The sequence below is a fragment of the Heterodontus francisci genome, chromosome 7 (genome assembly GCF_036365525.1).
Source record: "Heterodontus francisci isolate sHetFra1 chromosome 7, sHetFra1.hap1, whole genome shotgun sequence".
Lineage (NCBI taxonomy): Eukaryota > Metazoa > Chordata > Chondrichthyes > Heterodontiformes > Heterodontidae > Heterodontus > Heterodontus francisci.
This window is the reverse complement of record NC_090377.1, coordinates 131290469-131316757: the sequence shown is the minus strand read 5'-3', so window position 1 is coordinate 131316757 and position 26289 is coordinate 131290469. Positions and strand designations below refer to the sequence as shown.

The 26289-nt window shown below is 44.3% G+C and overlaps 1 protein-coding gene across 6 annotated transcripts in view; it reads right to left on the bottom strand.

The window, feature by feature from the left end:
- The window catches only part of rbm44 (RNA binding motif protein 44), a 187293-nt gene that overhangs the window by 31000 nt on the left and 130004 nt on the right, over nt 1–26289 (bottom strand). For 5 of the 6 annotated variants that reach the window (XR_010975289.1, XM_068034664.1, XM_068034668.1 and 2 more), the window contains exons 8-12: nt 20215–20358; nt 15757–15830; nt 13401–13474; nt 4291–4567; nt 1695–1840 (exon numbers count right to left, since the gene is read on the bottom strand). Coding sequence is in view for 5 of the 6 variants with exons in the window: in XM_068034664.1 (XP_067890765.1) it covers nt 1695–1840; nt 4291–4567; nt 13401–13474; nt 15757–15830; nt 20215–20358 (715 nt within the window). In the remaining variant the exon portion in view is untranslated. The remainder of the gene's footprint in view (nt 1–1694; nt 1841–4290; nt 4568–13400; nt 13475–15756; nt 15831–20214; nt 20359–26289) is intronic. The other variant, XM_068034669.1, reaches the window with a different exon arrangement.

The window sequence follows — 26289 nt, the reverse complement described above, 5'->3', positions numbered from 1 at the left end:
ACATGGAAACACTCAGTTAAACTGCTAAACGTATGTACTATGTTCAATCCTGTAAAGTATGCTACATCTAGTCTCCCTTAAATGCCCAGTTGATAAGGCCAATGTGTAATTGAGGTACACAAATCAGAAGGTCACAGGTAAACTTGCACTGAGTTAGCTGACCTCAGCTGTGACAGTAAGAGCGCTACAACTGGCCTCAGTGTCCTCAGGCTAGAGAAGGGAGAATAAACTAGGATTCCCATCCCTGGCCACTGTATCGTGATTCATCTGGATATCAGGCAAAAACTGGACTGGGTTCGACTGTGATGCCCCTTAGACTCGATTTCTAAGGTTCAGGTGTGAAGATTGACAAGGCACTAGCATGCAGCCAGCACTGTGGAACCACAACCTTTGGAAACTAGTAACTTCAAGGGAGGAGGGGAAAAATTGGAAAGACATTACGTTTACCATTTTTAAATTAAAACAAGTGCTGACCCTTCCCGCCCCATTGCAGTTTTACATGGGGCAGCAGCAGCAAGAATCAGCCTGCCTGCCCCAGGCCATTCAAGGCCCTTAAGGGGCTGATTAACTGCCACGTAAGGGCCTCCTCCCACCACTGTGGGTATTTTACCCTTGGCAGCCGGACAGCAAAGGCCCCAAGAACCCCGCCTGGTAAAATCAAGCATCCTTCTTGCAGGCTGGGGCCTTCTTGATCAGGCACCCTGTGCCCCAAAGCCCTAACCACCCCCCCAATGCACAACACTCCCCTACCTCCCCCCCAAAACTGACCACTCCTGCCTCGCCAGGGCCTGCCGATTGTCCCCGGCGAGGCCCTATAAACTTACCTGAGTTCCAGGGCTGTCCTCCCTGTTGCCTCCAATGGCTGGGTGTAGTCCCAGCAGTGGCCACTGCTCTCGGTGGCACTGCTGGGACTAAGAGCTGCCGGCCCACTGATTGGCTGGCAGCTCCATTAGGCGGGACTTCCTGCCTCAAGGAGGTGGAAGTCTGACCCAAGACCAATTAAGGGCCTTGGGAGCAAAGTCTCTTGGCCTGGCTCCCCAGGCCCGGCAGAGGCGGGCTCACCACCGACTTTTCGGCCATGGGCGGGCCCTCCCACCCAACGTAAAATTCCAGCCACTGTCTCCAAGAAAACCCTTACCACGTGGCAATCTCTACCAGCCAGAAACTTCAGGACCACAAATTCAGCTGGCAGACAACTGAATCACCAGACTCCACAGACTGTATATTATTTGTTCTGAACTCTAATCCAACCAATCTATTCATCCATCACTCTGTAACCTACTTGTGTGTGTGTGTGTGTAAGTGTGTGTGTGTGAGAAAGTTGGAGCGTAGTTTATTGTTTTACTTAGATTGGGTTTTGGTTTTAAGTATAATAAACTAACCTCTTTCTTGATTAAGCTCAAGAAAACCTGCCCGATTGGTTCTTTTATGATCATAGCACATAAAAGGGTTAAACACTCACTGAATAACAACTTTAAGAATACAATAACATGATAGAAGTACCACTTAAAAGTAGTGATATAATTGAGGGCAAGTTTTTTTTCAAAAACACATTTAAAAAAAGTTAAGAACTTTGCATCGGAAAAGCATTTTCAGAACAGCAGGTTTTGAAAACATTTAAGAATGTACTGAAGATAATTTATTCCAGACTAGATATTTAATGTAATAATGAAAAAATTTACTCATTTTCTGACCTGTTAGCTTCAGGATGCATTTCCAAGAGAGTCTTCATCAGTTTATTGAAACTACTTAAGTTAGCAGAGTTTGGGGGAATGAATGTCCCTGTTGCTGTGGGGGTGTCATATAGGCACTGCATCTGTTTATATTTCCTTCTGCTCATCTAGTAATACATGAAAACCAGATTAAAAACTTCAAGGATTCTCTGTGATGATTAAATGATATGCTATTGCAACAGAATGACACATCTGAGATAATTTTTAAAAAGATGTTCTTGGCATGCTTAGCAATACTGGAGACACTAGGGATACTCAACATAGTAAGAGATGCTTGATCTTGATATGCCAAGGGATTCAAACTCAATATGCCAACGAACACACATTATCTGGTCCGTCAAGGGTCAGTTGATATACAGACATTTTCATGTCAAAATTATACCTTAGTATATAAACAGGCCAAAGCCTGTTCTATTGGCCAAGATATAATTTATTGAGCAAGGGGTGTCATTGATGGACAATGGGATAATCAATGTACTCAGATACATGATTCACCACATTATAAATGAACAAAATTATAACCAATGGAGTAAGGATGTACAATGTACCAAGATGTAATGCAAATACCAAAGGACGCTGAACTGTTCAAGTTTCAATCAAATGAATGAGATATAATTGATGGACAAGGGATAATCAATGGACTTCAGTGCACCAATGGGTCCTCAATATACTCAATGTTCATATTACAAGGGGTAATTTGCGGACCAAAGCATATAAGATAAAAGCCGACCATTTACCCTGGATGAGCAATTCTCTAATTGTACTAATTTTATTGCGAGGGAAATTGAATACAAAAGTAGGGAGGTTATCCTTCAGTTATGCAAGGCACTGGTGAGACCACATCTCGAGTACTGAGTACAGTATTGGTTTCCTTATTTAAGGAAGGATGTAAATGCATTGGAAGCAGTTCAGAGAAGGTTTACTAGACTAATACCTAGAATGGATGGGCTGTCTTATGAGGAAAGGTTGGACAGGCTAGGCTTGTATCTGCTGGAGTTTAGGAGACTAAGTGGCGAATTGATTAAAACATGTAGGATCCTGAAGGGTCTCGACAGGGTGGATGTGGAAAGGATGTTTCCCCTTGTGGGAGAATAAGAACTAGGGGTCACTATTTAAAAATAAGGGATAGCCCATTTAAGACAGCGATGAGGAGAACATTTTTCTCTCAGAAGATTAAGAGTCTTTGGAACTCTCTTCCTCAAAAAGCAGTGGAAGCAGAGTCTTTAAATATTTTTAAGACCAAGGTAGATAGATTCTTGATAAGCAAGGGGGTGAAAATTATTGGGGGTAGGCGGGAATGTAGAGTCAAGTTTACAATTAGATCAGCCAGGATCTTATTGAATGGCGGAGCAGGCTCGAGGGGTCAAGTGGCCTACTCCTGCTCCTAATTCGTATGTTCGTACATACTGTCAGCATTTAAAAATGGAAATCGGGACAAGACAGACATGGATATATTGGAAAGGGTCATTGCTGTGTGACGGCATCGGACTTGGCTTACTATCATAGGAAGCAAGATTTACACCCAAGTTACCTGCGAAAAATTGCAACTTCAGTCCTAATCCCAGTGAACATTCATAAAGCTACAGAAATTTAGATGGAAATCGGTGTAAGAGGAGGCAGAGAAGGTAGTTATACAGTTTAGACCTTCGATTCCACCACTGTCACTGAGTCTTAAATCTACACTTGACCACATGGTCACATCATAGCGTCACCCAACTATCTACAATGATTAAATGCAGACATAGGAAGATATCGGACAGCCTGAAAAGCTTTAATGGTATGAAGCTGTATACAATGTAGGACAACATCCCTAGTCTAGAATCCTCTCAGAGGTTTTAATCTTTTTCCAGTCTGTTCTCATTGTAATTGCTGTTATAATGCTTTGTATAGTATCCTCAATATGTAACTGAGTAGGCAAATGCATCTATTATGCTATCGAACCCTGGGGTGAGGCTGCGATAGTGAGCATATGTGATATTCATTACGCTCAATGAATACTATTTTGCAGGCTTTTCATTACAAAAAGGCCTTTTAGATGCAAAACTGTTATTGTCAGCAGTTGTATAGCTGTTCTTATATACCTCCATCAAAAGACACTTTGTCCACTGTGGTTGTTATGTTTATGGGATGAAACAGTTCGCTAACTGTGTTATTAAATGAAGTTTTGACTTTGATCACCTCAATACCTTGCATATGTCAACATATTGCATCTCTCTCTTGCTTTACTCTGATATAACACCTTTGCATTTTAGCTTCTTTACTTCTTGCATCGTAGCTTTTTAGAAAAATGTAACAAACATATAGGGAGGTATTTCAACTGATCGACACGCTGGAGCTGGGAACCCCAGTTGCGCCGGGCGAACTCAGAAGTTTCAGCAGCGTGCCTGTCAGTGGCTTTTTAACCCAGCCACTGAATTAGCAGCACTCTTCCAAGTTTCCTGACCAATGAACACTTGAGAAAAAGGAATGCATTTAATCTTAAACAAAACATCCCTAACAAAGTAGATATAAATAGCAGCAAATAATGCAACACTTTCATTTTTTCTGCCTCCAATACCTTATGAGAAGCTGCATTAAGAACTCTTGTTGATAATGGTACTGAACAGGATTCCCAGTGACTGTCCACTTTGCAGCTGGTGTCCTTTGCGGCATGGTCTTCCATCAGAGGGCGTACCTTTAGGGAAGGCTGTGAATGACATTTAAGCACAGACATGTGATCTCCTGAGATTTTTGCCAGATGGACTTTAATGGGCTTCCCATGGTATTCTTTTCCATTCATTTCATCCACAGTCAACTTGGCAAAATTGGGAGAGGCAACTCTTAGAACTCCACACCTGGCAAAGCAGAAACAAAACTTTTACAATGGGAAATGTTTCAAATACAAAGTTTAAGGTTAGGCACAAAAGGACTTCAACTGGACCTACAGTGTGACACCAATGAACTATTCTAAGGGACTGAGATAGACATATCCCTGCATCCTTTCAGCTCAAAACGTATTTGCCCACAAAGCTGCTGAAAGTGTGGCTGATAATGGTACAGCAAGGAAAATAGAGCATCTCAGACTTGAGTGAACATGGCAACCAACAGGGTATTTCCTCAATTAATCTGATTTAAGGATTAGATATAAACAGAAGGATTGAAAAGGAGGGGAATTAAACAATGCCAAATCAGGTATAGAAATAGAAAGAAAGGCAGAAAGAAAGATTGGATTAAGAAAAATACAGAAAGTAAGATTTCTTTCTTTATTTATTTATTTAGAGATACAGCACCTAAACAGGCCCTTCAGCCCACCAAGTCCGTGCCGACCATCAACCACCCATTTATACTAATCCTACATTCCTACCACATCTCCACCTGTCCCTATATTCCCCTACCACCTACCTACACTAGGGGCAATTTATAATGGCCAATTTACCTATCAACCTGCAAGTCTTTGGCGGTGGGAGGAAACTGCAGCACCCGGCGAAAACCCACGCAGACACAGGGAGAACTTGCAAACTCCACACAGGCAGTACCCAGAATTGAACCCGGGTCGCTGGAGCTGTGAGGCTGTGGTGCTAACCACTGCGCCACTGTGCTGCCCCATTCTATTTTTAAATGACATTTTTAATATCTAAAACAATTCACATCCTGAAGGAATGACACACCACACTACTAATAGTTAATTTTGGTCTCTAAATAAATCAGACTGATTGCCTGACATCCAGTATTGGATGTGGAAACATTTTCTGCCTGCCTCCATGTGTAATTCCCTTTTTTGGTCCTAATCAGCCCTACTTCCCATTTTATGACCTTTTTACTATTTATATGCTGTCACAGTCCTGTGTTTTTTTTCTCTCCTCGGAAATATTGTGGTGCGCCTTTAAGAGTGTAGAGAGATCAGTGCATATTTAAGATCTCTCCAGAAGCTCAGTGAGCCAAAGTGCATTCTGGTTGCCACAGAGAGAAAGAGGGAAAAGAGATTCAATGCATCAGTTTTGACTTTGAAAAGTAGCTGGCAAAAAAGACTGCTTTGGACAGAGAGAGACTGTTCCAGCAAGTGAAGGAAGGAGAGCTCTCTGAGACTATTTAAACTGAAGGAAGGGAAGCTGATTTATTTCTTTCTCAAAATTCTAAAAATCTTCAAGCCAAATTAATTCCTTAAAGAAATAAGAAAAAAGACTGAACTGTTGAACCCCTATCTCTGGAAGGACCCTTTTCTCATCAGATCTTGGAAAACATCCATTAACCATTACTCGTTGTTTCCTGTCACTCAGCCAATTCCATATCTATGTTGCTACCGTTCCTTTTATTTCATGAGCTACAAGTTTGCTCACAACTCTGTTGTGTGGCACTGTATCAAATGCCTTTTGAAAGTCCATGTATGACATATCAACAGCATTGCCCTCATCACCCCTCTGTGTTACCTCCTCAAAAAACTCTATCAAGTTAGTTAAACATGATTTTCCCTTAATTAACTCGCATTTGCCCATATACTATTGATTTTGTCCCAAATTATTTTTTCTAAAAGTTTTCCCACCACCAAAATTAAACGGACCGGCCTGTAGTTGCTGAGCTTATCTTTACACCCTTTTTTGAATAAGGGTGTAACGTTTGCAATCCTCCAGTCCTCTGGCACCAACCCCGAGTCTAAGGAAGACTGAAAAATTATGGCCAATGCCTCTGCAATTTCCACCCTCACTTCCCTCAATGTCCTTGGATGCATCTCATCTGGCCCTGGTGCTTTATCCACTTTAAGTACAGACAGCCTACTTCTTTATCAAATTTAAACCCCCTAGTGTCTGACTTACCTCCTCCTTCAACATTGCTTGGGTTTCATCTTCTTCCTAGGTATAGACAGATGCGAAGTGTTCATTTAATACCTCAGCTATGCCCTCTGCCTCCATGTGTAAATCCCCTTTCTGGTCCATAATCGGCCCCACTCCTCCTTTTACCAACCTTTTTCTATTTATATAGCTATAGAAAACTTTGGGATTTCCTTTAATGCCTGCTGCCAGTCTTTTTTCATGCTCTCTCTTTGTTTCTCTTTTTTGCTTTTTCACTTCCCCTCTGGACCTTCAATATTCAGCCTGGTTCTCAATAGTATTTTCTACCTGGCATCTGCCATAAGCACACTTTTTCTTCTGTATCTTAATTCCTACCTCTTTTGCCATCCAGGGAGCTCTGGATTTGTTTCCCCTACTTTTCTTCTTCGAGAGAACGCACCTTGACTGTGCCCGAACTATCTCTTCTTTGAAAGTAGCCCATTGTTCATCTACCGGATTTCCTGCCAGTTTTTGACTCCAATTTATTCACCCCAGCTCCGTTCTTACCCCATTAAAATGGCCTTGCCCCACTTAATTATTCTAACCCTAGATTGCTCTTTGTCCTTTTCCATAGTCAGCCTAAAACTTATGATACAATGATTGCTATCCCCTAAATGCTCTCCGACTGATACTTGATCCACATGGCCCACCTCATTCCCAAGAACCAGGTCCAGCAGTACCTCCTTTCTTGTGGGACTAGCAACATACTGTTGTAGAAAATTTTCCTGAACACACTCTAGGAAATAAAATAAAAGCAAAATACTGCAGATGCTGGAAATCTGAAATAAAAACAAGAAATGCTAGAAATACTCAGCAGATCTGGCAGCATCTGTGCAGAGAGCAGAGTTAACATTTCAGGTCAGAGACCGTTCTTCAGATCTGAAGAAGGGTCTCTGACCTGAAATGTTAACTCTGCTTCTCTTTGCACAGATGCTGCCAGACCTGCTGAATATTTCCAGCATTTCTTGTTTTTATTACACTCTAGGAACTCTTGCCCCTCACTGCCCTTTACACTCCTATTATCCCAGTCTATGTTTGGATAATTAAAGTCCCCCATTATAACTACCCTATAATGTTTGCACCTCTCTGTAATTTCCTTGAAAATTTGTTCCTCCATGTCCTTCCCATTAGCTAGTGGCCTGTAGACAACACTGAGCAAAGTAACCGCACCTTTTTTGTTCCTTAGGTCTAGCCAAATTGATTCTGTCCTCAACCCCTCTGGGAGATCCTTTTTCTCCAGCACTGCAATGCTCTCCTTCATCAATACTGCTAACCCTCCCCTTTCTTTCCCTTTCCTATCTTTCCTGAACACCTTGTATCCAGGAATATTTAAAACCCAATCCTGCCCTTCTGTGAGTCAGGTCTCTGTGATAGCCACAACATCATTTTTCCACATAGCAATCTACGCCTGTACCTCACCAGTCTTATTAACCACACTTTGTGCATTCACATACATGTACATGAGCCACCAGTCTCTTTTCATACTCCCACTTTTCTTCTCTTATTTGTTTTCTCAGTTCCCTTCTGAACCTTCTATATTCAGCCAGGATCTCCACTGTATTATCCACCTAACATCTGTCAAAAGTACACTTTTTCTTCTTCATCTCCATCTCTATCTCTTTTGTCATTCAGGGAGCTCTGAATTTGTTTGCCCTACCTTTCCCCTTCGACACCGTGACTGTGCCCGAACTATCTCTTCTCTGAAGGTAATCTATTGTTCAACTATAATTGTCCCTGACAACCTTTGATTCCAATTTATTTAGCCCAGATCCATTCTTACTCTATTGAAACTGGCTTTCCCCAGTTAATTATTCTTATTCTAGATTGCTGTTTGTCCTTTTCCATAGCCAACCTAAATCTTCTGATACAATGATTGCTGTCCCCTAAATGTTCTCCTACTCATATTTGATCCACTTGGCCCAATAACCAGGTCCAGCAGTGCCTCCCCTCTTGCTGGACTGGAAACACACTGTTGTTGAAATCTTTCCTGAACACACTCTAGGAACTCTGGCCCCTCTCTGTCCTTTACACTACAACTATCCCAGTCTATATTAGGATAATTAAAGTCCCTCATTATAACTACTCTATAATTCTTGTACCTCTCTGTAATTTCCTCGCAAATTTGTTCCTCTACATCGTTCCCACTAGTTGGTAACCTATAGACTACACCAAGCAATGCAATTGCACCTTTTTCATTCCTTAGCTTTAGACAAATAGATTCTGTCCTTCACTCCTCTGGGATATTCTCTCTCTGCAGCACTGTAATGGTCTCCTTAATCAATACCATCACTCCTCCCCCTTTTCTTCCTATCTTTCCTGAACACTGTATCCAGAAATACTGAACACCTAGTCCTGACCTTTTTTGAGCCCGATCTCTGATATAGCCACAAAGTATTTCCACATGCCAATTGTGACGGTAACTCACCAATCTTATTAACCACACTGATTGCATCCACATGCAAGCATATTAACTCTGATTTAGGTTTTTCTCACTTCCTCCCTTCCTCTGACCCCAACTAATAACTTACTATTCCCTACTCTAGTGCAATCTATTTCTCCCAGTATTCTGTGCACCTTGGTATTCCACTCTGATATTTCCTCCTGGTTCCCACAGCCCTGTCAAATTAGTTTGAACCCTCCTCAATAACACTAGCAAACTGCCATGTAAGGAACTCAGTCCCGGCTCTATTTAGGTGCAACCTGCCTGGCCTGCTAAGGTCCCATTTACCCCAGAACTGGTCCTAATGTCCCAAGAATCTAAAGCCCGCTCTCCTGCACCATCTTTCCAGCCATGCATTCATCTGCTTTATCCTATTTTGATACTCACTTGCAAGTGGTACTGGGAGTAATATGGAGATTACCACTTTTGAGGTCCTGCTCGCTAATTTCCTACCTACATCCCTCAATTCTGACTACAGGACTACATCCCTCTTTCTGCCTATGTCATTCGTACCAATGTGTGCCACGAATGTTGGATTTCACCCTCCTCCCCTCAGGCTCTGCAGCGGTTCAGTGACATCCTTGATCCTGGCACCAGGGGGATAACACACCATCCTGGCATCACACCAGCAGCCGCAGAAATGCCCGTCAATTCCCCTAACTTTCGACTCACCTATCACTACCGCTCTTACAATCTTCCTTGTACCCACCCTATATAGCTGAAACACTCGTAGTGCCATGGACTTGGCTCTGGCTGCACTCCCCAGTTGAACCATCACTCTCATCAATATTCAGAACTGAATACTGATAGGAGAGTGGGATGCACTCAAGGGACTCTTGCACTACCTGCCTGTTTCTACTTGACTTTCTGCTGGTCACCCATTCCCTCTCTCCCTACATACATTTAAACTGTGGGCTGACCACATCTGTAAATGTGCTATCCACGAAGCTCTCAACCTCACTGAACCACCATAGTGACGCCAGCTGCTGCTCAAGTTTTGAAATCCAGAGCTCAAGCTGCTGCACAAATGGTTATCCTGGACACGGAAGCGTCCTGATGTTCCCACATAGCACAGGGTGTGCACTCTAGAGGTTGGAGCGAACTTGCCATTTCTCTATCTGTTTGTTAATAACCTTGCTACTGCTAATAAACGTTTACTAATACCAATAAACCTTACTACTATTAATGAATCTTACTAATGTGTCAAGAGAATCCTATATGCCAAATGAGAAACATTAATTTAAATCGGTTGGAAACTTACGTTAGACTTTTAATGGAAAAAAATCCTACGGTAACTTTTTAAAAAACTAGCAACCAAGATGGCCACTGCAATTTACATCTGAAATACAAGGAGATTGAACTGGAGACAAAAGTCTAACTAGAGGCCCAGTCAGGACAATGGCTTGCTCTAAGTGACTGAATTACCTGAAATGGCTTCATTAGCACAGCAATCAAGGCAACCCTCACATACTGACTTTGAAAGAGCAAACCCCCTCCAAGTGTAAATTGATATCCTGGGGCATGTGGAACCTTGAATTTCATTACAAGGTTCCAGAAAATCTGAAGCAACCATGTGACCTTCAGTCCATCTTGGGGGAGTTGTTACACAGACAAAGGAACAAGCAGTAACTGAGTGTGCAGCAGCAGAGAAGGCTGCAGGCTTCCTTTTCTCTCTCCCCAGAAAATATCAAATTTGAAAACCGTCTGCAACTATGGACCCTCCAAGCCTACAGACTGCTACAGCCAACGACCAGGGGCAGAGAGCCAACTACAATTCTGCCTTCAAGAAAACCCTAAGCAAAGCAAACCAGCCTAAGTGCACTTTGACCAACCAAGGACTTCAAGGGTGCAACTCCAGCCAGACAATCACCAAATCATCCACTTCACAGACTGTATATTTAAGTTCCATTTATTCTGGACTTTAATACAACCACCAAATCCATTTTTCCCTCTGTAATCTATTTGTGTGTGTGTAATTCCCGTGTGAATGTGTGCATGAATGTGTATCGTATTTTTATAACGGTTTCGTGTTAAGTGTAATTAAATTACCTCTTTCTTGTTTAAACTCAAGAAAACCTGTCTGATTGGTTCTTTCACAGTCACTGTAAAGGTGAAAGGTAAAACACTCAGAGGTGGTAAGCACGAGCGCTGGTTAAAAGAATAAACCCTGTTGCGGTCAAACAAGAGGAAGGGCAAGAGGGGAGCCTGAGACCCCCTCCTTGCCTGGCTGTAACAAATGCTAATAAACCTTATAAACTGATAAACCCTAATAATTAATACCTTACTACTAATAAACAGTTCTTTTACCAAAAAGGAAGATAAGTCTCACCAACTTATTCCCTAGTTTAGATAAAATAGGAAATACCAGCCAATCACCTACCTACTTCACTGTGATGTTACACCTCAATGTTTCTTTCCAGAAGTGGGCTCTGAACCTACAGACTGGCGACGGCTAGTCCCACTCCCCTCTCGTTGTTTCCCGCCGCTCTCCACACTATTTTTAAGCCTCGCTCCGCTATCGCTGTTTCCCGCTGCTCTCCAAGTCTGCTTGTGCCCTAACTCGCATCAAATCCTGTTCATCCATCACCCCTGTGCTCGCTGCTCTACACTGGCTCCTGATTAAACAACCCTCAATTTTAAAAGTCTCATCCCTGTTTTCAGCTGCCTCCATAGCCTCACCCCTCTCTATCTCTGTAGTTTCCTCCAACCCCACAACCCTTTGAGATATCTGTGTTCTTCTAATTCTGACCTCTTGAGTATCCCCGATTTTAATCACTCCATCATTGGTGGTTATACCTTCAGATGTCTGAGCCCGAAGCTCTGGAATTCCCTTTTGCTAATGTTTTGAAAAAAAAAATCAAGTAGTATAGATAAGCCCAGAATACTGTAGCAAATTAAACCAAAAAGACAGAGCAAAAGGAAATACATTTGAAGCTAGTGAAAAGCAAAATTAAAACATATTAGAAATAAAACTCTTTATTCAACTGGTGATCATTTGGAATAATCTGTCAGGAAGAGTAATGGTAACGAAAACATTAGGGATGTTAAAATACAACTGGATGAAAAAAATAGGAGATATTGGGTATCAAAGGGGAGAGTTTTGACAGGCTGAATGGCCTTTTCTTGTCCTTAACTTTCAAGCACAAACAATCTTTTCACTGATTAGCCCCAACTTCCCACCTTATCCTTCAATTATTACTCTCTCAACAAACATATGTAATTGAAGGATACAGTATGAATAGGATCCAGAGATTATGTCCTTTGCTGGTAACTTATTGCAAAACATTAAGGTTAAAAAAAAAGTTCCGTGGACTTCACTCCTAGCTTTCTAATTTCAATTCACTCTGCAAGTATAACAAAAAATCTTTTCAAATTCCAATTTTAGTTGTGATTTTCTGTTTTTAAATTCAAATTCTTGCTGAGCTGTAAATCCTAACTGCTAGAAATGTATAAGTTTAAAAATGAGTACAACAGTTCCTAATTTAGTAAAGTAAACAAAACTTGTATCCATTGGCTCCAAAAGGCAGCTATGGACACTTACAGAACACAAGATAATCGAATATCACAACATACTGTTTTATAGATTGATGCAGTCGCTTAAAAAGAAAAGAAAAAGGCATTTATATAGCAGTTTCCATGGTGCTCGTTGGGCCAAAGCACTTCGCAGTCAATGAAGTATTTTTGAAATGCAGATATTCTTGCAATGTAGGCAAATAGGACAGCCAATATGTGCAAAGCAAGGTCCCACAAACACCAATGAGACAGATGACAAGATATGTTGTGGACGCTGGTTCCTTATTATATAGTGATTGACACAGTAACCAATACAGAATACTGAACAGCCCGAAACTCTCACTGACCAGCCAGAGTCAATATAAAGGAATGGTCGTAAAATTCTTGTATAGTTTGAGAGAACTGGAAGAGCTCCCATATCTAATCAGTTCACAGTAAAGATTAAATATGGAAAGATTAAGGATAAAATTAGGGACTGAAACCACAGGAAACCTAAAAGAGGAATATGAGATTAGGACAAATTAACTCGTGGAAATAGAAGAAACATGAAATGTTTAGTTTCTACGTTGGAAGCATTATAGGGAAGTTTTGAAAATGGTGCTGGATTGTTTACATTACAATATTGTATAAAGTAGGCAGGCCTCAGTATTGAACAAATTGCTTCTTTCAGTTGTGAATGCCAAGAGAAGACTTTCTCTAGAGCCCTGAATTTGGGGAATCTCAACTTGAATTGTACCTTTGCTGTGGTATCGCTTTGACCTAAGCAAATATCCTGTTACAGCATCATTATGCTGCATAGTGGGTGCCATCCACTGTTTGCCCACACCTGGTCCCCTGCACCACTCATCAGATTTAACAAAACAGCAATGATGAGCTCAACAGCAAAGCTTTCAGATAGATTCAGATTACCTGCATTCACTATGCAAACTGCAAAGCCAAATTCCAGACACCTGGTACTTCTGAAAAAGCCTTCTTAATTCCATCTAGGAAAGGTGGAAAAATTTCTTGCTGTTACACTGATATTGTGATCATCCACAGGAAAGAAATTACCAGCGATGCTCTCATGAACATTCAACATATTCACACCAGATTCCTTTCTCCACTCTTTTAATGCGAGCATTTATTTCACTTAAAATGGATTAGTATCTATGATCCCCTGTCGACCCTGACTTATGGCCCGGCATATCCCCCCACTCTACCATTACCATCAAGCCAGGGAATCAACCCCGATTCAATCAAGAGTGCAGGAGGGCATGCCAGGAGCAGCATGAGGCATATCTAAAAATGAGACGTCAACCTGGTGAAGCTACAGCTCAGGACTACTTGCACGCCAATAGCGTAAGCACCATGCGATAGACAGAGCTAAGCAATCCCACAACCAATGGATCAGATCTAAGCTCTGCAGTCCTGCCACATCCAGTCGTGAACAGTGAAGGACAATTAAACAACTAACTGGAGGAGGTGGCTCCACAAATATCCCCATCCTCAATGATGGGGGAGGTCAGCACATTAGTGCAAAAGATAAGGCATTTGCAACAATCTTCAGCAAGAAGTGCCAAGTGGTTGATCCATCTCGGCCTCCTCCGGGAGTTCCCAGCATCAGATGCCAGTAATTCAGCCAATTTGGTTCACTCCATGTGATATTAAGAAATGACTGAAGGCACTGGATACTGCAAAGGTTATGGGCTCTGACAACATTCCAGCAATAGTGCTCCAGAACTTGCTGTGTCCCTAGCCAAACTGTTCCAGTATAGCTACAATACTGGCATCTCCCCAGCAATGTGGAAAATTGCCCAGGTATTTTCAGTACACTAAAAGCAGGACAAATCCAACCCAGCCAATTACCGCCCCATCAGTCTACTCTTGATCATCAGTAAAGTGATGGAAGGTGTCGACAGTGCTATCAAGTCGCACTTGCTTAGCAATAACCTGCTCATTGACTTTCAGTTTGGGTTCCGCCAGGGCCACTCAGCTCCTGACCTCATTACAGCCTTGGTTCAAACATGAACGAAACAGCTGAACTCAAGAGGTGAGGTGAGAGTGACTGTTCTTGACATCAATGCAGCATTTGACAGAGTATGGCATCAAGGAGCCCAAGCAAAACAGAAGTCAATGGTAATCAGGGTGGAAAACTCTCTGCTGGTTGGAGTCATACCTAGCGCAAAGTAAGATGGTTGTGATTGCTAGAGATCAATCATCTAAGCTCCAGGACATCACTGCAGGAGTTCCACAGGGTAGTGTCCGAGGCCCAACCATCTTCAGCTGCTTCATCAATGACCTTCCTTCAATCATATGGTCAGAAGTGGGAATGTTCACTGATAATTGCACAACGTTCAGCGCCATTTGCGGCTCGGGATGATAAGTGGCAAGTAACATTCATGCCACACAAGTGCCAGGCAAAGACCATCCCAAACCAGAATCTAACCATATCCCCCTTACATTCAATGGCATTACGACTGCTGAATCCTCCTGGGGGTTACCATTGAACAGAAACTGAACTGGAGTAGTCATATAAATGCAGTGGCTACGAGAGGTCAGAGGCTAGGAATCCAGCGGCGAGTAACTCACCTCCTGATTCCCCAATCCCCTGAGCCTGTCCACCATCTACCAGGCACAAGTCAGGAGTGTGATGGAATACTCTCCACTTGCCTGGACGGGTGCAGCTCCAACAACACTCAAGAGGCTTGACACCATCCAGGATAAAGCAATCCGCTTGATTGGCATTCCATCCACAAACATTCACTCCCTCCACCACCGCGCACAGTGACAGCAGTGTGTACCATCTAAAAGATGCACTGCAGCAACGCACCAAGGTTCCTTAGGCAACACCTTCCAAACCCACGACCTCTACCACCTAGAAGGACAAAGGCAGCAGATGCATGGCAACACCACCACCTGCAAGTTCCCCTCCCAGCCATACACCATCCTGACTTAGAACTATATCGCCGTTCCTTCACTGTCGCTAGGTCAAAATCTTGGAACTCTCTTCCTAATAGCACTGTGGGTGTTTCTATCTCATATTGACTGCAGCAGTTCAAGAAGGCGACTCACCACCACCTTCTCATGGGCAATTAGGGATGGGCAATAAATGCTGCCCAGGTAGCGACGCCCACATCCCCTGAGCGAATAAACAAAAACAGCACAGAAGAATTTGGAGCAAGTGTGTTAAACTCGTCAACAAGATCATAATTTCCAGGTTTACATTTTTATAGATAAAATGTGATTAAGCAATATTTAAAATTAAAGCCATTAAGACGTGCAGTACCTCTGTTACCGTTCTGGGTAACCCATCTATATAAATGTAACATGTTTGAGCAGTCTCCTTATCAATACGAACAGCTGCAAAAGAAATCAATTACACAAGTTATTAGAACATCTAACAAATAAACAGACATGGCTTGCACCTTACAAATTACTTAGCATTACAATAAGTGGTAACATCATGGGACAGGACGTCAGAAATGCTCCATCCATCAGTATCGGCAATCCTGCTCTGGAAGTGGTTCAAAAGTTCACCTACCTAGGCTCAACTATCACCAGTAACCTGTCTCTCGATGCAGAAATCAACAAGCGCATGGGAAAGGTGTCGCGCTGCTTTGTCCAGACTGGCTGAGTGTGTGAAAATGGCGCACTGACACGGAACACAGAAGTTTGAATGTATCAAGCCTGTGTCCTCAGTACTTTGCTCTACGGCAGCGAGGCCAGGACAACGTATGTCAGCAAGAGCGACGTCGCAACTCATTCCATCCTCGCTGCCTCCGGAGAATCCTTGGCATCAGGTGGCAGGACCGTATCTCCAACACTGAAGTCCTCGAGGCGGCCAACATCCCCAGCATATACATCCTATTGAGCCAGCGGCGCTTGAGATGGCTTGGCCATGTGAGCAACATGGAAGATGGCAGGATCCCCAAGGACGGATTGTACAGCAAGCTCATCGTTGGTATCAGACCCACCGGCCGCCCATGTCTCCGCTTTAAAGACGTCTGCAAACACAACATGAAGTCCTGTGACATTGACAAGTCATGGGAGTCAGTTGCCAGTGATCGCCAGAGCTGGTGGACAGCCATAAAGGCGGGGCTAAAGAGTGGCGAGTTGCAGAGACTTAGTTTTTGGCAGGAAAAAAGACAGAAGCGCAAGGAGAGAGCCAACTGTGTAACAACCCCGACAACCAATTTTATCTGCAGCGCCTTTGGAAGAGTCTGTCACTCTAGAATTGGCCTTTATAGCCACTCCAGGTGCAGCTTCACAAACCACCGACCACCTCTAGGCGCTTACCCATTGTCTCTCGAGACAAGGAGGCCAAAGAAGAAGACAATAAGTGGTATGATCTGTATCAATCAGAACTGAGGTCATCTATAATGCTCACTGGAACAAAAAGCCATCCAGGCTCCCAAGTGAAGAATGAACAACTGACTGGCATACTGGAGGACAACCAGTACCAGTGGAAAAATACCCGAGTCAATACTTTCAGGAGAGAAACTGGTATGGGGGAGAAATGAAAGTAATGAAATTTTGACACCTGCGATCCACCACCGTAAATGACCTGACCCTGAATTCCCAGGAGGGCATGTGGCATGGCAACAAAGTGGAGGAAGTGGAAGTGCAGCACTTAAAGCTGGACTTCACTTAAAGCAGGACCAGCATGCAACAATTTCAAATTGATGGATCAAAATGGAAGCAAGAACTGATTGGGCAATGATGCAGTTGTGATTCTGCCTAACATTATATTGGGGTGGGGTTAATGGATGAGTGGGAAAGATTGGAGAGAGACCTGTCAACATGGCAGATGAAACCACATGGAAGCAAATGGCACAGGTAGTGAGTAGCAACTCCTGAACCCACATGGCCCCTATCAATGCAGGGTGAGGTTTGATGCCTTCACAAGGTCAGCAAAGGTCAGTGACAGCTGCAAGCTGCCATTAACATATGTGATGTACATTTCAGGCTGATGACCTATATTTATCCTAAAAGTGATTCACAAATGTAAGGGTGTCGAACTGTGCACCAAATGATTTGTAATGACACCTGTAAATGGAATATTTCCGTTAAATGGATACAACAATCTGCAATGCAAGCATTGGCCATTGAAGTCTAGGGTTGCCAATCCTCCCAAATAATTCTCAAATTAAATTTCTCCGAAGCCACTTCTATGAGCAACTCGGGACTAGAATCAAGAGGCATTTTAGGAACACAGTGAAGTTATTTGCTGAGCAGCTAAAAGCTGAGATAGCTCCACTCCCTTCCCTAGTTGACAGCCAGATTCTCCAAGCACACCTGTCTGCCTGATTCCAAACTCGTCAATGTCCAGATTGTGGGTCTGAATGACAAGTAAACGGCACTACCCCCATACCCCTTAATTTGCTTAGTACCCAAAAATCTATCAATCTCTGCCTTGAATATACTCATTAAGCATGGGGTAGAGAATTCCAAAGATTCACAACATTTTGAGTGAAGAAATTTCTCATTGTCTCAGTCCTAAATGGCAAACCCCTCATTCTGAGACTGTGATCCCGTGTTCTAGATTCCCTAGCCAGGGATACACTTTCAAACACCTATCAAGTCCTTAAGAATTTTATATGTTTCAATTAGATCATCTCTAATTCTTCTGAACTCCAGGGAATACAAGTCTAGTCTATTCAATCTCTCCTCATAGGACAATCCCCTCACCCAGGAACTAGTATTGTGAACCTTCACTGTACTCCCTCGAGGGCAAGTATGTTGTTCCTTAGGTAAGCAGACCAAAACTGCACACAATAATCCAGGTGTGGCCTCACCAATACCCTGTATCATTGACTTCTTTACTCTTATCTCTTATACTCCAATCCCTTTGTAACAAAATCTAACACGCCATTTGCCTTCCTAATTGCTTGCTCTACCTGGATGGTAACTTGCTGTGATTCCATGTACAAGGTCACCCAGGTCCCTCCGAATGCAAGCTTTTCCCAGTCTCTCACCACTCAAATCTATTCTGCTTTTTTATTTTTCCTACCAAAGTGGAAGGCACGGAAAGAAGGCTTATCTCCAACATCAGGGGTTTAAAAAATGTTTGTGATTTCCTCAGCTCAATCTTCTCACGTGGTAAACTTTCTTGGTAATTGACTGGTATGGAAAAGTGATCTAGTTCAGCACAGTCCATGCTATGGTATGCAAAGTGATGGCTACACAAAGCAGCAACAATGACCTCTATACATTTGCTGATAAAGAACGTTTGCAACATCACCCCCTCACCTTTAAACCAGACATTAAGATCTAGAATGAGGAAACAAGGCAAGCATTAACATCACATCACAATAGCTTATGCAGGGGAACAAGGGATAATTAAAAGGTAAAATAAAAGTGGAAGGGAGAACAAAATGGAGAGGATGACAAGGCAAACAGTGTTTTATTTCATATGGGATTCGTAGTACATATTTCAGTAACAAAGCTACTAGACATCCAAGTAGTTTTATTGTTGCAATATCAGCATTTGTTTCAAAGTCATAATGAGTAAGCTGAAAACTTGTAAAACTAACCAACCCAGGGATGTTTCATTACTCCTAAACAGGTCTAAAATAAATAACTAAACAGACTGGGCTGGATTTTGTTCTCCCCAGGCATCGGGTTCAGTAGCGGGGGGGGGGGGGGGGCGCTACCTAAAGATGCCTCCGTGAGAGGGCTGCCACGCACCCTGATGCCGGGAGGACCCAGCCCGATATTACCAGTGGCAGGGAGGCCTCGTGGCAGCACACCTACCGCTCGGCGATGGGACGCCCATTTAATTACTTAAATTAATTAAAATGAACAAATTAATGAAGCTCACATCGCTACCTGATGTCCCACTGCTTTCTTCGGCACAATGGCCAGCATTCCCACCTTCGTATCCCCATCGGGGGAAACGAGGTGCCACACTGGTGGGGAGGGGAGAGGAGTTAAGTTTATCAGTGCAGGGTGGGAGAGGCAAAGAGGGGATCAAATTAACGTCATGGGTGTAGGGGATAGTGGGAAGGGTTGTAGTTCAAAGTCTGTGCAGTTTTGGGGGGTGGTCAGATGCTAAAGGTAAGCATTTTGGGGAGGGGAAGGGCAAATAATTAATTTAATTGTTATGGGGGGGGTGGGAGAAGGGCAAAAGAAATGTATTTATTTATTTTAATTCACTTTACCTTTAAATATTTCAGTTAGCCAGTAAGGTTAACAGCCCTTTAAAAATGGCATCAGCATCTGAGCACAAGCAGCTGACGCCATTGCCAGGGATGGGCAGCCGCGCCCCTCCATATGATCGGGGAGTGGCCCACTCTGGCTATTTACAAGAGCCAACGGCTTCGAATCGCGGTGGCTCCACGACATGTGGCCCGCCATCAAAATTGGTGGTGGGCACATAAAGCTCAGCCCAATAACCTGTTTACAGCTACATTCAAACATTCTCCTCACCATACTCAAGTTTCAAGCCGTATCAGAGCAGTGTGCAATTCTTTCCAGTCTACTGGTTGGCTTTATCCAATTCTCAGTCAATAGGTAGAGTGCTCTACTGACAAACCTGGACTAATACCACCAGACCACTCGTTCTATCAGCTGGAAGCATCATGAGGAGCAGACTATTACAGGTAGCTATAACTTCAAGCTAAGTAACACTGTGTACTCAACAGACAATGACGTTTTGTATGAACAGTTTAGAGGAGTAATTCTACTGGCAATTTGCTCCCTAAATTCTAATGAGAAATTCTGGTCATGATCCTTTTTCCCTTACATGTATCGCTTCTTGTCCCATCTTCTTCTGTTGTCGTGGTTCCATCTTTATCGTTTACCTTCACTTGCATGACACTGGAGCCACTAGAAACAGTGAAATTCTCTTCTGCATCAAACCAATCGTCAGTTACTTCAGGATCATTGGCTACAATATACAGAATAGATAACAAAACTCTTGAGAGACTGAACATATAAAAGAAATCCAAAGCAGTTTACAATTGAAATATTTTGTTAAAGAACTGCACAGTGAATTTTTGTCTAAATTACCAATATCTCCAAACATTTACCAGAAGAGTTCAATGTAGAAAGCTACTTCACAAATTCAAATAAATCCTTAAAATCATCATGTCGAAACTGCTTGGATTTTCAGAATGTTTTGTTAAGGAGTCGAGCCGAAATTAGATGTTGGCATGATAGAACAGTAACAGATAGAAAGTTGGTTGCTGTATTTATTGGTAGTAGTGCCTTGCAAACTGCCTGATTAAAAGTGCCTTTGAGGGGACAAAATATGCATAAAATGGAGGTTTAGCTTGAAAGTTACCAACACAAAATGAAAAAGCAAAACATTGCCAATGCTAAAAACAGAATGGTGGAAATACTCAGCAGGTCAGGCATAGTCTGTGGAGAAACAGGGTTAATGGGCCGGATTTACAGAGGGGGTGGAAAATGGAAGTCAGGGTTGTTTCTGGGTCACGAACCCACCCCTGGGTGGAACAGTTATTGGCCTCAAGTTTGACAAGGGTGCCCCCTTAATTCCTATGGAGACGGGTTTGCCAGCCAGTTAACGGCACGGGGCCGGGAACGAAGGTAGAATGTCTTATGTGCCGGCCTGATTTAAACTGACTATGGCAGCCATTACTGTGACTGCTGTTTGAGTGCTGACAAGGCAGACAGAGATCTCAGAAGACTTGAATTCCACAATGTCTGAGCAAAGTCAGAGGCCTGGAACCTGGGGCAGGGTATCCCCTCAATTTTCAGCTTCAGACTGGGGGATCCTGCTGGAGGCTGAGAGAGAGGAGGGAGATCCTCTTCCCAGAAGGTGGCAGGAGGTGGTTATCCATCCACACAAAGCAGGCTGAAGAAGTGTTGTCCAAAAAAACTTGCATCCAGTGTAGGAAGAGGTTCAATGACCTCCTATGCTCTGGTAAGGCGAGTGCTACATCCAACCCTCAGGACAGGCCTCTGGGTATTCAGCCTCCAGCAGACACATCAGCTGAGGAGCCTCCGGGCGCATGCTGCTCCTGAACATGGGAGGAGTGTGTGCCCAGGGCACTTACTGACCTTAAAGAATGGCTCAGAGTCATTGTGCTGCCGAGGACCTGCCAGTACTGAAACATGCAGCTTCTAATGAATAGGAGCAGCTGGCATTGGCCATAGAAGACAGCAGTGCCTTATCATGCTCTCTTTTGTTATTGCAGGAAAAATGGGCTCATAATACCTGCGAGAGGAGTCCTCTACCTTTAAGTCATCACACCTATGGAAGATGGAAATAACCAGGATCGCAGACCATGACAAAGGCGGCCCGAGCAAGATGGGCACTCATGGTGGAAATTGTGATTATGGAGGGTAATGCATTCATGAAGGGTGTGCATTGCACACCACCCTGTCTGACTGCATGTTGATCAGAGTTGCACTGGGAAGCCTCAGCACTGCAGAAACTTCTGCTCTCCAAGGCTCGTTCTCTTGTGTCTCCCACAGGTACAGATGTCAACCCAAGGAGACCTTCTCCCTCACTATCATCGGGCCAAGAGACGCAGCAGAGCTCCGAAGAAGCACCGTCACACCTTACAAGTGTACCATTCATCAGCAAACAGTCATCTCAGTGGGTCCTTGCATACGTTTAGATAGGGTGGCACTGGGCAATCCCTTTAGAAGGAGTGAGGACAGACACAGTCCTGTCTAGCTGGGCACAGATGCAGGGCCTCAGGAGTCACTGGAAGGGAGGCTCCACCTAAGACCAACAGAAAATGTGCTCCCACATGCCAGAGTTCTCTGAGGCAGTGAGGGGTCATGGGCAGAGAATGGAGGAATCCATCCAGCTCATGTGAGCCACAATGACTTAGAGCTTTGAGTGCATGAGCTCCACCATTCAGAGTGTTGCCAACTTCATGGAGAGCCATAGAGGTAGCACGGGAATGCACGAAGGAACTGTACACTGATGTACAAAGGATACATGCCACACTCTGTAGCCAAGACTGGTCAGTGGCGCAAGGATGTTTGGAGGTAATGCCAGTTGCCCCCCAGCTGGTGCTCGCCTTCAGCCATCTGGAGCACCAGCCAAGGGTTTAGGATGTCACCGAAGAGGATGAGGGTGCCATCCCTCATGGGGTGCCATCATCTTTGGCCTCCTTGGTCCTTCGGTCAGTGGGACCAGCTCTGCAGCAGGGCCCAGTGATGGAGGCTTCCCCTGCAATGATGCAGGTGCAGCAGCCTCCTGGGGTGCCCCCACCAGCACCTTCATGACAAGGACAAGCGCCAAGTGCATCTCAGCTGCAAGCTGAGACAAGTGAACAACTGCCTCAATCTCTTCCCAGGTAACAAGGGGAGAACTGTGTAGAAGTGGCCTGCAGCGGCGGCCAACATGTTGGGCAGAGCACCGGGGCATCATCGTCTTGCACTGTTTTTCTTTATGAACAACATGTCAATAATGACAATTGAAGCTAGACCTGAGAGACTGCTTTTATTAACAGTGCGACGAGAGGAGGTATGAGGAACAAGGATTCCTCAATGGTGACAGTGAAACTCCAGACAGATATGCATCCTTCATTGGTGGCTGAGAGTTTATATGTTGCAGGCTGCATCCTCAATGTAAGTGTTATCTCAGGCAGTTTAGAGTGAGTTCCATACCAGGTTATTCATCCTGGGTCACAGAGGCTCAGTTGAAATGTTCCTGAATCAGATGATCCCTGATATTCATGGCATCCTGACAAGATCTTTGAGCCCTATGGCAGGCCCGACCATCTCCGAGCAGCTGGAGCACCTCGCTATTATGCATCTTCACCCGCTGCCTCCTTTTCTTCCACGTCCTGCTCCTCCTGTTCCTCTGATGAGCTGTGTTCTTCCAGCATCTCACTATCCTCAAGGTCCACAACTCTCTGCAAGGCCATGTTATGGAGTGTACAGCAGACCACCACAATGAGCGAGGCCATTGTAAGGGTGTATTGCAGGGCACCATCCGACCCGTCCAGGCACTGGAACCCCATCTTCAGAGCCCAATAGCCTGCTCAACGGTGTTCCTAGTGAGCAGATAGCTTTGGTTGTATCACCACTGTGCATCTGCCAGGGGCTCTTGTAGAGGGGTGAGCAGCCATCTCTTCTAGTGATAGCCACTGTCCCCTACAATCCATCCACAGACTTTGGGGGCTTAGAGTAAAGACCTGTGGCAGCCTGGACTTCTGGAGGATGAAAGAATCACGGCAGCTGCCAAGAAAGTGAGCGCATTTATGGAAGAAGCTCTTGATGTGCTCACAGACCAGCTGAATGCTGAGGGAGTGGAAGCCCTTCCTGTTGATGAGCCAGAGTGGGCGGTTGCCTTGATGGCCACATGATGCCCTGCACCTGGGGGAATCCAGTGATGGCGCTAAACCAAATACCCTCTGTGCCTGTAAGGCTCCATTTATCTGGAATAGAATGTACAGTCCAGCTCTGGCAAATAGGGCATCAATCATCTGCGAGATGCAGCCATTTGTGAGATGCCACTAAGGTCCATAACCGATCCTTAGAAGGATCAAGAAGCAAAGAAATTCAAAACCATAGTAACTTTGACAGCTACTGGCAGGACACGGCGACCTGTGCTGCAAGGCAACGAGTGCACAGACGTCTGTGACCATCTTCCTGAAGAGTCGCAGTCTCCTGGAGCACTGGTTCTTAGTCATCTCGTAGCTCTGGCTTTGCTGGTATATCCTATGCGGATGGCATGGTCTCCATGTCCTTCTTGTCCCTTGTCCTTCTCCATTGTCCTCCTGATGCTTGGGGCTCCATCCTTTGTTTTACTCGTTTGTGGGACGTGTCGCTGGTTAGGCCAACATTTATTGCCCATTCCTAAGTGCCCTTGAACTGAGTGGCTTACCAGGCCATTTCAAAGGGCATTTAAGAGTCAAACACATTGCTGTGGGTCTGGAGTCACCAGTAGGTAAGACCAGCATTGGCTTTTTTTTTTGCAAATTCCAGATTTACTAACTGAATTCAAATTTCACCATCTGCCGTGGTGGGATTCGAACCCATGGCCCCAGAGTACTAGCCTGGGCCTCTCGATTACTAGTCCAGCAACATTACCATTACGCTACCACTGCCCCTTCCTGTGGAGGGGATTGCTCCTCGTCACCACTGGGCCCAAAATCAGAGACTTGTGCCCCCATTGCCAGCTGCAGCCTTCCTTATGCTCAGGTGGTCCCCAATTGTGCTTGGCAGCCTTGCCTCATGCGCTTGTGCCCTCCTCGCAATGCCAAGAGGGTGCCGACCACCTGCACTGCCCGAGTGGTTGCTGCCCACTCTTCCCGCAACCTGCGCCGCACCAATAGCACCTGTCTCCCAATGGGCGAGGCCCCCTCAGTGCCTTTTTGTTTTAGAACATTAGAACATTACAGCGCAGTACAGGCCCTTCGGCCCTCGATGTTGCGCCAACCTGTGAAACCATTTGACCTACACTATTCCATTTTCATCCATATGTCTATCCAATGACCACTTAAATGCCCTTAAAGTTGGCGAGTCCACTACTGTTGCAGGCAGGGCGTTCCACGCCCTTACTACTCTCTGAGTAAAGAAACTACCTCTAACATCTGTCCTATATCTATCACCCCTCAACTTAAAGCTATGTCCCCTCGTGTTTGCCATCACCATCCGAGGAAAAAGACTCTCACTATCCACCCTATCTAACCCTCTGATTATCTTTTATGTCTCTATTAAGTCACCTCTCCTCCTCCTTCTCTCCAACGAAAACAACCTCAAGTCCCTCAGCCTTTCCTCGTAAGACCTTCCCCTCCATACCAGGCAACATCCTAGTAAATCTCCTCTGCACCCTTTCCAAAGCTTCTACATCCTTCCTGTAATGCGGTGACCAGAACTGCACGCAATACTCCAGGTGCGGCTGCACCAGAGTTTTGTACAGCTGCATGACCTCGTGGCTCCGAAACTCGATCCCCTACTAATAAAAGCCAACACACCATATGCCTTCTTAACAGCCCTATTAACCTGGGTAGCAACTTTCAGGGATTTATGCACCTGGACATCAAGATCTCTCTGCTCATCTACACTACCAAGAATCTTCCCATTAGCCCAGTACTCTGCATTCCTGTTACTCCTTCCAAAGTGAATCACCTCACACTTTTCTGCATTAAACTCCATTTGCCATCTCTCAGCCCAGCTCTGCAGCCTATCTATGTCCCTCTGTACCCTACAACATCCTTCGGCACTATCCACAACTCCACCGACCTTCGTCTCATCTGCAAATTTACTAACCCACCCTTCTACACCCTCATCCAGGTCATTTATAAAAATGACAAACAGCAGTGGCCCCAAAACAGATCCTTGCGGTACACCACTAGTAACTAAACTCCAGGATGAACATTTGCCATCAACCACCATCCTCTGTCTTCTTTCAGCTAGCCAATTTCTGATCCAAAGCTCTAAATCACCTTCAACCCCATACTTCCGTATTTTCTGCAATAGCCTACCGTGGGGAACCTTATCAAACGCCTTACTGAAATCCATATACACCACATCCACGGCTTTACCCTCATCCACCTGTTTGGTCACCTTCTCAAAAAACTCAATAAGGTTTGTGAGGCACGACCTACCCTTCACAAAACCGTGCTGACTATCGCTAATGAACTTATTCTTTTCAAGATGATTATAAATCCTGTCTCTTATAACCTTTTCCAACATTTTACCCACAACCGAAGTAAGGCTCACAGGTCTATAATTACCAGGGCTGTCTCTACTCCCCTTCTTGAACAAGGGGACAACATTTGCTATCCTCCAGTCTTCCGGCACTATTCCTGTCGACAATGACGACATAAAGATCAAGGACAAAGGCTCTGCAATCTCCTTCCTGGCTTCCCAGAGAATCCTAGGATAA